Source organism: Bubalus kerabau, chromosome 1 (assembly GCF_029407905.1).
Source record: "Bubalus kerabau isolate K-KA32 ecotype Philippines breed swamp buffalo chromosome 1, PCC_UOA_SB_1v2, whole genome shotgun sequence".
Lineage (NCBI taxonomy): Eukaryota > Metazoa > Chordata > Mammalia > Artiodactyla > Bovidae > Bubalus > Bubalus kerabau.
Genome location: NC_073624.1, coordinates 183,951,919 through 183,964,438, shown reverse-complemented (window position 1 = coordinate 183,964,438; position 12,520 = coordinate 183,951,919). Strand labels below are relative to the sequence as shown.

Sequence of the window (12,520 nt, the reverse complement as noted above, 5' to 3'; positions counted from 1 at the left end):
CCTGCACGGCCACCCCCGGGCCTGGGGTCACGGAGGCCCGGCCACTCCCCTATGTGCAGGAGGCAGCCAGAATGGGGGGTCCAGCTGCCCAGGCCAAGGGCGTGTGTGGCCTGGGGAAGGCACTGGGCACTGGGCAGCCCTCTGGTAACCCCTGTCCTTGTCCCCCCTTCCCCTCTGCTCTGGAACAAGCAGGGGGCCTTGAGCCCTTCATGCTGGACAGACTTGTGTCAGAGGGGCCCAGCAGAATGGGAATAAATGCCGGGAGCCAAGCTTTCTCCTCCCACAGAACCGTCTGTCCTGGTGTGAGAATGAGGGGCGCTCTCTGCCTCCTGGGGAACAGAAAAGCGAGACGGAAAAGCAGCCGCCAGCTGGTGGAAGGGAGCAACCCACACACAAAAGGGCCACATTTCAAGTCCCTGCCTCTCTAGCGGGAAAACTATTACAGCCACAAGCGAGGAATAATTAAAGCTATTTATCTTGGCAGACTTGGGAGAGGGGAGAGATGCCTGTCCGAATGTGAGGTCTTTTATGAAATCGCCTCCTACTGCCAAATAAAACACAGGCTTTCACCTTCCAGAGGAAAAACACTGCACAGGAGAGAGGAGAGTCGGGTGAAGAGGAGGACAAGGCACAGCAATCAGTGCTCTCCGCGGCCCACCCAGCGGCCTCCCCCTCTGCTCAGGGCTATCGGCTGGCTTGCTGGGCAACTTAGCCTGTAGCCTGCGCAGTGCCAACTGTGGGCATGAGGGCACGGCGGTGAACAAGCCGGCCGGGCCCTGCCTTCCCGCGCTCCTGGGCACCACAGGGTGGCAGGCAGCACCAGGGAGAAGGCAGGGTAAGAGGGGCTGGAGGGAAGTCAGGGGGCTGATACCCACAATGCCCTGTGCAGCACGGATCATGGGCTGCCTCGGGGCAGCGGCAACATCCAAGCCAAGCCAGACCGCATGAGGGTACAGGGCTCGTCCTCCAAGAGCCTCCCATCTCCCACAGGCACCAGGCCCCTCTGCCCCACCTCCTCAGTGGGGGCAAGACCAAGAGGACAGTGGTTTAAATGGGGGCATCGAGGGACTTCTCTGGTGGTCCAATGGCTAAGACACCAGCTCCCAGTGCAGGGAACCAGGGTTCAATCCCTGGTCAGGGCACTAGGTCCCTGCAACTAAAAGTTCACATTCCACAATGAAGACAGAAGATTCCACATGCCACAGCTAAGACCCCAGGGAGCCAAGTAAATAAATGGACATCCAGGAAGACCTAAGTTCAGGGCCTAACGGGCCGCCCTCTAGATGTGACCTCGGGCCTCATTTCCTCATCTGTCCATTGGGGATCATGGCACAGCCCACGGGGAGGGCCTGGCAGACAGCCCCACCACCTGCCTTCACCCTCAACCTCAGGAACCCCATCTGTGCAATGGGGTTGCAATGGGGATAAAGTCAAGATAAAACCCTTCCTAGGACTTCCCTGATGGTACAATGGATGGGAAGTGGCCTGCCAATACAGGAGACACAGGTTTGATCCCTGGTCTGGGAAGAACCAACATGCGGCAGAGCAGCTAAGCTCACGTACCAGAACTACAGAGTCCGCGCTCAGGAGCCCGTGAGCTGCTAATACTAAAGCCTGTGCGCCCGGAGCCCGTGCTCCGCAACGAGAAGCCACGCAGAGAAGCCTCACTCCCCAGAACTAGAGAAAACCCACACACAGCAACGAAGACCTAGTGCAACCGAAAACAAACAAATTAATTTTTTTTAATTAATTAAAAAAAAACCCTCTCTGCTGTGAGGATTCCCCGAGATAACAGGGCAGGGCAGTATGAGTGTACTAAGCACGTCATGATCAGGAGCCACCACGGTTCTGGGACTCCTAGTGCGGCCTCGCCTCCCTCTGGCTGTAACCTCAGCCGGCTGCTCCAGTGCTGTCCCCCGAGACGCTTGGAGCAGCTGCTGCCACACCGCCCAGCCCCAGGGTATTTGAGGAGCGTGAGGTCACCGTGGGCTCCTGGGCCTGACCTTGGCCTGGGTGAATCCGAGACCCTCCCCGCAGGGACCCAGAGCCCCCAGCGCCCCCGGGCAGCCCCTGTCTGGGCGTCTCTTCCCAGCACACATGACCAAAGACTTCTAACCTACAAGTTCCCTTGCAGGGCCTTATCCTACAGCTCTACTTTTAAATGTCTGTGAAGATGCACTTAAATACAGGTCTGTTCAAAACAGCAGAAAACCGACGTACCTACAGAACGAGTGAAGGAAAGGAGGGCCTAGGAAAGACACAGACTTCAATCCATAGATGCCGCCATGTTAAGATGACCAAGCCATACTGTTAGGGATACACAGTGTAAAATACACGCGCGACGGGCGTAAAAACGAGCAGGGCGAGCTGGCATGGGGAAGGCCTGTCTAGAAAGAAACACCACGAAATGACTTCAGGGGCTGCCTCTGGAAGGGAGGTGTAGTTTTTCATCAGGCACCCCCCTCTCATGGTTTAAACATGGACAACCTTGAGCCGGTGTGATCCCGGGGAGATGTGTGCCTGAAAGCCCGTGTGTGCCTGAAAGCCCAGGTGGGTAGGTCATGACAGGAGATGAGCAGCGGCCAGGATGGGGAGGGAGGAAGAAACGGGCTTTTCACGTTACACTCTCCTGAGCAGTCTGAATTTCGACCATGTTCCGGAAAGATAAGCACACAAAGGCAATAGTGACAGTGGGGAGGCCTTGAGACACACACACACACACACAGCCACACAGCCACACACACACACACACAGCCCCGCCGCAGCCTCAGCTCCTGTGACCCCAGTGTTCCACTAGGGCTAAAGGATAGAGGACACTGGCTTCTCAGCTGGTGGGCCAGCACCCCGCTCTCCCCTCCCCTGAGTGGGTGTGACGGAGGAAGGGCAGAGGGCTGGGCCGGGCCAGGGTGCCAGAGGCCTCTTGAGACCTGGAAGCCCAGGGCAAGTCCCTCTCCACCTGCTGAGGAGGCCACACAGCGGTGCAAATCCCAGAACTCCAGACCCACGTTCGAACCACCTGGACCCCACCCTCCAGCCCTCCAAGCTTTCAGGTCTTGAAAAATAGCGTGTCAATCAGCACGGGCACAAGGACTAACACCCTGCGCCCAGCCCAAGACCACAGCACACAGCAGGTGTTCTGGGCACACAACATCCAGCTGGGGGCCCACATCCCCAGGCCCTCTGACCAGAGGCAAAGACGGGAAAGGAGGACTCTCAGAGAGAATCTTGGACACAAGGCCACGCTGGGCCCAGACCAGGCACCTGGCCACTGACTCAACCCTACTGGGCACCCAGACCAGGCTCGGGGCAGGCCACTCCGACCTGAAGCAGCCATCGGCTGAGGCTGAGAGGTGCCGGCTTCACGCTGTGCTTGGGAAGGTCTTGACTTTAGGTGTGGGACCTTCGGCCACATCAAAGGGGCCCCGAAGGCTGACCACCAGAGTTGGCTGACCACAAGGTTATCTCGCTGGGAGGAGACAAGATAGGGGCCCTGGACTCTACAGGCAACACTTGTTTCTCTCTCCAGGTGGGGGTGGGCGGTTCCTGGTGTCTTCTTATTAGCCTTCATCCCTGTGACAATACTTCATAATAACAATAGCCAGCCACCACTGCTGGCCCACTCCTTGCCACCCGCCTCCTCCCCGCCACCATGGGGCTGACCGCAGGCTGAAGAAGAGGCGCCACACTAGAGTCCCCCAAACCTCCTAAGTCGGCACTGGCTTCTGGGAGTCAGCAGGGACCCCGTTCAAAGGGTGGTTCATGGGAGCTGGGGGTGTGGTGGCGGATGGTATTTGCCTTTAGGGATTGGAGGCTTGTGGTCCTGTAGGTCTGGTCTGGAGGGACCCCAAAAATGAGTATAACTGAGGGGTGTGTGGAAGGGCAACTCCAAGAGAAGAAGCACCAGACAAAGAAAGGGCTTGGCTTTTCTGAAAAGACTACTCGGGGGCTCTGACTGGGCGGGAGCCATTACATGCAAATATCTCCCCATCCATGCTAATCAGCCGGCAGCCCGGGGCTTTGTGAGCTACAAAAGGAACAGCAGCTGTGCACGGTTCCTTGGCCCCTGAAAGCAGGGGGGCTTAGAGGATAATTAGGGGTGGGGGGAGGCAACAAACCCATTAGCCCCAGCCCCTCACTCCAGGGGCTGTGCTGTCGGCCTCTAGCGCCGAGCCTTTCTTCTTTGGCTGGGACTTTGAAGCAGTTGCTGTACATGGTACCAGTTAGACACCTAATGCAAGTCAGGGCCTCAGCTAATGCTCCCAACCACCACCTTCCTCACTGAGCTCAAGCTCAAGAGGGGAAACTGAGGCCCAGAGAACTGACATGCTTGAAGCGGCCCAGCCTGGGGACCTGGCTGCTCATGAAAGACAGCTGCACCCCATCCCAGTCACTGGGGGCAAGCTGGGCCTAGGAGGCTGTGGGGACCATGCTCAGGGTCCAGGGAAGGATGTGGGCCCTGGGCCTCGCAGAGCCAGGCCTAGCTGGTTGACCACAGCTGGCAGGCACCATCCCCCAGAGTCCCCACTACAGGCTCACAACAGAGCCAGACTCCAAGGGCTGAGAGGGGTCATGAAGGTGTCCACCGCCTGTGACCGCAGGAACTGGGCGGGCAGGGCCTCATGAGGGAGTCAGCAGGGACCCCGTTCAAAGGGTGGTTCATGGGAGCTGGGGGTGGGGTGGCAGATGGTATTTGCCTTCAGGGATTGGAGGCTTGTGGTCCTGTAGGTCTGGTCTGGAGGGACCCCAAAAACGAGTCTGAGGGGTGTGTGGAATGGCAACTCCAAGAGAAGAAGCACCAGACAAAGAAAGGGCTTGGCTTTTCTGAAAAGACTACTCGGGGCTCTGACTGGGCGGGAGCCATTACATGCAAACATCTCCCCATCCATGCTGATGGATGCATAGGGGAAGCCTGTCAAGGGCAGCAGGGGGACCCACCCTCACAGTGTCTGGGACACCCCACATGCTGGTTCCCACAGCTGCCGGGGACCGTGCGCTCAGCACAGGAAGCCAAGCCAGTCAGTGTCTGGGGAATGCTAACGTGTTCCTCCTCCAGCCAGCTGAGAGACCTCAGCCCTCAGCCCAGGGTGACTCCAGGGAAGCCAAACCGGAAGAGGCTGGAGGACAGGACAGAGGAGCCTCAGTGGAGAAGTGATGCAGGAAACCAGCTAGGGGGCTGAGGCCCACCTGCAGTCCTGGTGGAGGGCTCATTGACAAAGAGAACACTTCGTCCACTGGCCCAGAGGTAACACAGGATGTCCTGGGGCCGCGTGGCTGCCGGAAGGGTCTCTGCCAGGCCCCTGGCGCTCCAGGAGCCCCTCTGGCCCTGCCTCTGGGCTCGGAGAACCGGATGTGTGAGTCCAGAGGAGGGCCCCTTCCTGCCAGCCTGCCAGCAGCTGCCTCGCCAGATGTGATTCCAGATGTGGCCCAGGCCAGTGGGGACAGAGCCTGCCCGACCCACGATGGAATCGGCAACAAGACAGGAATGAGGAAAGACTGGCTTTGGGCTCCAGAAGAATCCACCAGGGCCACTTCCTTGACACACACCCCAAGGGCCAGGTCTGCCTCTCCTCTAGGGCACTGACTTTCACCAGCACCCCCAGGGAGACGTCAGGGCCAAAGCCGGGTTGGCACCCAACAGCCAGCCACCACCAAGTGCCTCAGTTTCCCCTCTTAGGAAGAGGGTGGCTCCCCAAGGGGCTGTTCTGACGGCCAGACGAGTCAATGAACGTAAAAAGCCTGGCACGGCGCCCACCAGCTGCTCAGCCCACAACAGCCGTGGTAGGGCCTCAAAGCGGCGATAAGCAGGGCACTGGGGTGGGGGTGGAGGGGCACTGAGGCCAGGAAAACAGCCAGCATCTCCAACCCGAAACTCACGCAACACTAGGGATGCCAACCTCCAGTCACACATTCGGTGTGGACCAGACAGGCTCAGCGGAGGGGGCCTCTGGGACACAACAGAAGGCTGGAAGCCCCAGCCTGCCTTTGCCCTCCCCTCCAGCTCAGCGAAAAATGTGGCTAGCTCTCTGGAATGCCCCGTTTGGATCTGCAAGAGGCCCCCCAATCTGCCTTTGATCATTTGTTCACGTGTCCCCTGTGGGGGGGATGACGGAGCATTCCTTTTTCATTAGAGCTCAGATCTGCCGGGGTCCCTGCAGCTGGACTCTCACCAGCTCCTGTGTTGTCAGGCAGGTTTCTATACACAAAACCGTTACGTGAGTATCACATGCAGCCAAGACGAACGCCAGCCACGGGAACACAATTAGCGGGGGAGCAAATCCGCCCAACAGTCTTAAAGAAAACAGCTCAGACCCGCTCTCACCAAAGCTGTGGGTGATGAATCAACCGAAAGAGACAGACAAAAAGAGGGAGTGGAAGAGTTTCTCCCCTTATTCTGTGAGGAGTGGGGGAGGGGAGGAGACAGAGTACCCCCCAGACACACACACCCGTCTCGACCAGTTTTCAAGAATACCCTGCCAACCAAACCAAACCCACACAGAGGCTGCAGGCCAAGTTCTAGGTCTGACTTCGGGTGGCAGTTACTGGGGTGCACACCACGTCAAGTGCACCTTAGGCCCGGGCATCTGTGCGTGTTGATTAAACAATTAAAGCCAGTGATCTAAAGCACAACCCCCACAGGAGACGCCTGAGGCCCACAGGGCCTCCATATCTAACTCCTGCAGGCCTGGGTGAAGCCTGGCCTCAATTTCCTTCAATAACTGGTTTTCAGAGAACAAAAGAGGTGGGTGTGGGGGAAGTCAGGGACTCGGGGATCTTAAACCAAAAGGTGCCACGGCTTCTCGGAGCAGACATAAAGGGTGCCAGCAGCCCCGCCCTGCTGTGTTCCTGGGACCCTGAATCCTGACGCTTTCCCAGCAAGTCCCGGAAGTGAGCAGACAGGAGGGTGAACACACGAAGCGAGCCGTATGGGACCAGGAAGGGCTTTGGCAGGATCTCCAAGGCCTTCCCAGCTGCCCCATACCCATCTGGAGGTTTCAGGATCATCTCTGCCTGGGACACGTCTCTTCCAGACCACACGGCAGGCTTAGGAGACCAGTGATCCCTTATACCATGTTATTCACCTGCTGTATATGTGGGGCAAATCTATGTGTGCACATGCTCAGTCGCTCAGTCCTGTCTGACTCTTGGCGACCCCATGGACTGTAGCCCACCAGCCCCCAAAACCACTCTCCACTCTAGGAGGGAACAACTGAGAAGGAGGGTCACTTGCCTGGGGTTATGAGGTCAAATCAGAGGAGACTCTGTGGCCTATGCTAATCATGACCTCCAGATGCCTCTGACCCATGAGAGCTGCTGCAGACCAGGAGGGGGAAGGGTGAGCATTCCAGCCCAGGAATGCAAAGCAGGCCTGTCCCTTGGCCTGGCCGACCAGGAGAGCAGGACTAGCCCAGAGATACAGACCCCAGCTGCCCCAGAGCCGGCCCCGCCGCAGCCGAGCCCGTGGCTCCTGCGCCCAGATCCCCTCCTTCCCACCTCAGCTCTGTCAGGCTGCGGCCTCCTGCCCCCTTCTCTTCAGGTTGGTTCCGAGGCCACACTCCGGCCCCTCCCCAAGCAGGGAGAGAGGTTCCTCATCCGCTTTCTTTCTGCTCCCCAAGACCAGAATTGAGGCGGGGGCAGGGGTGGCGTCTGATGTGTACAGGGCCTGGAGTCTGGGCACAGGTGACCACCCACCACCAGCCAAACCCCTCAGTGAAACCCCCCTCACCAACAAGAAAGCTGAGATATCCAGGAGGCTGAGTCATTCGCCCAGGATCGCTTGGCTAGGAAAGGATGGGGCAGGGAACTAAGGTATGGGGGAGGGCTTGAACCCAGACACCACCTCGGGTGTCACTTCCCTTCCCAACACTCTGGGCATAAAGGCCAAGGCCCTGGCTGCGACCCACCCCTCCCCATACTCACCCTGCTCCAGCCACACTGGCCATGGGCTGCTCTTGGCCATGCAGGCCCACAGGCTCACTCCCCAGGTCTGCCTGCCTGAGTAGCAGACACTACTTCAAGCACCTTACTTCTATCAGCTCACAACTCACAACTCTCCAAGGCAGATGCTACCAAGATCCCCATTTCACAGCTGAGGAAACAGGCATAGAGTCTGGGTCATGCCGATGCACTTCCCTTGGCAGCTTTAATGCCACACTCTGAGTGGTGACCATCCCTGACCAACCCGTACCTCGCACTCACCCCCACTTCGAGCAGCCCCTTCCCCAGCATTCTCAAGCCTCAGACGGGTTTACCTTCAAGGCACTGGCCACAAGGGAGATTGCTGAGACAGCACTTGTCACACATACTCCCACCCCACAAGACCTCCAAGTGTGGACCCACGTGCTTAATCTCAGCTCCTCAAACAGTACCTGGCACGCAATGGATGCTCAGTAAACTTTTGCTGTTTAAAGAACTTTCCTAGTGGTACAATGGTTAAGAATCTGCCTGCCAATGCAGGGCACACGAGTTCTATCCCTGGTCTGGGAACTAAGATCCCAAATGCCACAGGGCAACTGATCCTGCACCACTACTACTGAGCCTGAGTGCCTGAGAGTCCATGCATGCTCTGCAACAAGAGGCACCACAACGAGAAGCCTGAGCTCTGCAGCTAGGAGCAGTCCCCCACCTTCCTGCAGCTAGAGGTGTGCATGGCAACGAAGACCCGGTGCAGCCAATAATTCATTAACTACTTTTTGTTACACGATAGATAGCTAACACACTGCAATTGTCATCAGAAGTTTGGTGGGAGAAATAACATTTAAAATAAATAAATAAAGTTAGACAAATGGTAATGACTACAATAAAGAGACAGCAAGGTCACTCTGAATGTGTGCTTCTGATTGAAAGGATGAAAATTCGAGTCTCCTGATTTTCACAGAACTGTTGGTGGGCCCTGCCATCCCAGGTAAGGTCTCTCCCCCACTCTCCCCACCAGCCTCCACTACCAGGCCCTCCCCAGACTTGTCATCTGCCTGGGCCCCTCCCCAACTCCAGCACCCAAAGTGGGCAGCTCTTCCTGCTCAGAAATCCAGTAATCTCCCCTTGGCGCTCCTGCCATTCATAGTCATTCTCCTGAAGAGGACACAGATACACGTGGCCCCCACTGACTGCTTTACTCCGCAATCTGCTGCTGTCCTCAGTGGCCACCAGCCTTTCTCAGGTCACAGATCCCTCTGAGGGGGATCAAAAGCAAAGGAGCCTCTCCCTCGAAAGAAGCAGAGAACCAAGAGCCGCACCATGGCCCCAGGTCACCGGAAGCACACGGAGCTAATAAGCGCTTTACAAGTGTTCCCTCCAGAGAGGTGCTGCCACCCCTTTTCTGAAATCAAGGAGGCTCCTCCGAGGTCCTAGCCACTGACTCTTGTCCGTCTACCATTATGCAAACCACATGCAACTTTAAGGGGCTGTAAGATCATGGGACACCCACTGACCCACCAGGACCATCCTAGGATTTCAGGTTAAGAGCCTCCACTATGAGCTGCCTGAAGCCCCTACCAGCCTCCACTCTCCACAGAAGCAGCCAAGTCCAGCCCAAGTCTAGCCCTCCCGCTCTCCCACCTGGGATGGGTATTTCTTCCGACATCCTAGCAAACTCACCACCTCCTCAGGTGGTGCCTGCCTCCCCAGGCTCCCCGGCAAAGAAGCCTCACCTGCCGCCCAGTTATCTTGCCTCCCTCCTGCTGCTAGACCTAACCGGTTCAGAATGCACCGCAGAATCCGAAGTTCACACCACACTCCTCCTTGTGTCAAAAGGCCCCGCCCACCCACCTCATCCAGACCCCCACACCTAACGCCTGCGCTTGCTTGCCAGGTGCTGCTCATGGTGTGGACCACTTTCCACCCGTGATCTCACGTATAGGCCCAATCACCCCAACGGATGTGCCGCGCCAGGCCCCTAGACCCGGCCTGAAACACGTGGGGCTCAGTGAGTTTCAGATTACAAACTGCTCACATCTGAAAATAGGTAACAAGGTACAGACAGCATGAATTATCCCTAGTAGAGCATAGGCAACAGCTGTAACCAAGCACCGTTTTGCAGCCAAACGTGGGAATGTGCAGTGCTCAGTTGTGCTTGACTCTGCGACCCCGTGGACTGTAGCCTGCCAGGCTTCTCTGTTTATGGGATTCTCCAGGCAAGAATATTGGAGTGGGTTGCCATTTCCTTCCCCAGGGGATCTGCCCTACCTGGTGATCGAACCTGCGTCTCCTGCTTGGCAGGCGGATTCTTTACTACTGTGTCCCTGGGAAGCCCTAAGTGGGAACAGTCATTCTCAACTGGATACCAGAGAGTATAAAAAGCCCCATGTGGCAACTTAGGGCTGGGGTTTTGCCTGAGTTTGGGTCAGGTTAGCTCTTGCTGCCAAATGAGCAGGAAGTCAGGTTTTCAGACCTTTTATATTTCCAAATTGCCAATGAGGGCCTGTGGGCCTGCACAGGTGCAGGTAGAGGTGAGGGAGGGGAGGGGCTTGGGAGGTAGTCAGTGGGCAGGGCCCGCGACTAGAAGCCAGGTCAGCTTGAACTGGGGTAACAGCTGTCTAGAGGGAGGGGTGGGGGGCTGAAGAAGGGCGAGGGCTAAGGCTAAGAGACATTTTCCCATACCTGATGGACACCCAAAAAAAACAGTACACTACAAGTGGGAAGGCAAATGGCTACTGGTGTGGGGCCTGTGATGGGGTGGCCACCAGCAGGGAAGGGGCGCTGGCCATGTGGGGCACAGGCCCCTTCTGAAGGCGGCACTGCCATCCAACTCAGCCTGGGGATGTGAGGGCCCAGGGTTGCAGCCCTACTGATTTTTCAGAAGTACAAGCCAGATTTTGATGGGAAATCACCCGATTTTTAAAAATATCAGGAACCTCCTTTTATTTTAACCACAGAGTGGAACAAACCCTTTAGCTAGGTAACTCATGACCCCTGGCCGAGTGTCATGGCCTTGACTATCTGCCCTTTGCCCTAGGGGCGGAATTCAGCTTTTGTACCATAACAGGACTCTGGGCCTCTAATGTGCTTCAGGGGCAGACTAAGCTGAAACCATTTGATTACATTTCTGTTACATTCCCTGCAAGCTTCTGTGGCTTCTCTCCTTGCTACCTGCTGCCAGAAGAGTTTTCAGAAATACCATCCTTATCATGTTAGGCCCCCGTGAAAAACGGCAGGGCACTCCTGACCACATATAGGAAAAGGCCCTGTCATTTGGGAGACGTGACCTGGGCCCAACCTTGCTACCCATCTTTAGTCCCTCCATTCTGCTCACACCAGGCTGCTGTTCCCACCTCATTGAGCATCTTTCCATAAACCAGGAGTGTTCTGCCCAATTATGGTGGCTACATCCACATCCTACCTACTATGGCCAAGGTGACTATCTCCCAGTATCTGTTCTCCCTTTCTCCCACTGAAAGAGAAACCCGGAAATGAGCTGAGGACAGGGTCCCTCTAACTAAAGACTACATTTCCCAGGCCCCCTTGCAGCTAGCAGTGGCCATGTGACTGCATCCTAGCCAATGGGATGCAAGCAGAAGCAACCAGGGCCAGCTTCTGGGAACCTTCCCGAACAGACACCTGGCAATGCTCTTGGAACCCTTTGCCCCTTCCTTGATCCTGCTGTCTGGAAACCACGTGTAATAGCTGGACTCCTGCTGCCATACTGAGCCATGATTACAAGACTTGACCCTGGGAATGTGGGAACAGGGTTAGCTAGAAGGACCTGGGTGTGAGGACTTCCTCGAGCAGAACTTCCACACCAGCCCTGGTCTCCAGCTTCCAAGACTTCAGGACCAGAGCACGAGAAATGAACTGCCGGCTTGGTTAAGCTACCTCTACTCTGGGTCTCTGTTAATGCATGGATAAACTGAATCCTGACCACCCAGTTCCACTGAACCACTTTGCAGGGAGCAAAGCATCCAACAGCCAGCTCTGCTGTCTGCCAGCCAGGATAACCCTTTCACCCCTGCTCTTCCAACAACAGTATGGTAGGCCCGTACCTGACCTCCCAGAACTATTCTAAGGCCCAGTGGTAACACACAGAAGGGTCATACCTGTCAGGCTAACTGGCCCACACGGGCCCACATGGTCCAGAAAGCGTACTCTATATGGCCTGATCAATCAGGACACTTCACAATCAAAACAAACAGACCTACAAAGAGAAGGGCTTTTTGACTTCTCTTAAGCTGCGCAAGGACACGACTGAGCGACTTCCCTTTCACTTTTCACTGTCATGCATTGGAGAAGGAAATGGCAACCCACTCCAGTGTTCTTGCCTGGAGAATCCCAGGGACGGGGAGCCTGGTGGGCTGCCATCTATGGGGTCACACAGAGTCGGACATGACTGAAGTGACTTAGCAGCAGCAGCAAGCTTCGCAAGATCTACCGACCCTGGTTGGGGCTGAGTTCCCAAGTTACCCCTCCTCCTGCCTGTTTCATTCACTTATCCCTGGGGTCTGCAAGCTTTTCCTATGAAGGACTGGTAGGTAAATATCTTAGGTTTTTGCAGGACTCTATGGTCTTCGTTAAATATTTTTCCTTGGGT

The 12,520-nt window shown here is 56.4% G+C and overlaps 1 protein-coding gene across 6 annotated transcripts in view; it reads right to left on the bottom strand.

Moving 5' to 3' along the window:
- CARM1 (coactivator associated arginine methyltransferase 1) overlaps positions 1–12,520 on the bottom strand; it is a 43,721-nt gene that overhangs the window by 25,583 nt on the left and 5,618 nt on the right. The window contains exons 1-2 of one of the 6 annotated variants that reach the window (XM_055544964.1): positions 9,648–9,750; positions 7,918–8,086 (exon numbers count right to left, since the gene is read on the bottom strand). The exons of 3 other annotated variants lie outside the window; for them this stretch is intronic. In XM_055544964.1, coding sequence (XP_055400939.1) covers positions 7,918–7,957 — 40 coding nt within the window. In that variant the 5' untranslated portion in view covers positions 7,958–8,086; positions 9,648–9,750. Of the gene's footprint in view, positions 1–7,917; positions 8,087–9,428; positions 9,544–9,647; positions 9,751–12,520 lie in introns of those variants that run through there. 2 more of the 6 variants (XM_055544956.1, XM_055544975.1) reach the window with 2 other exon arrangements.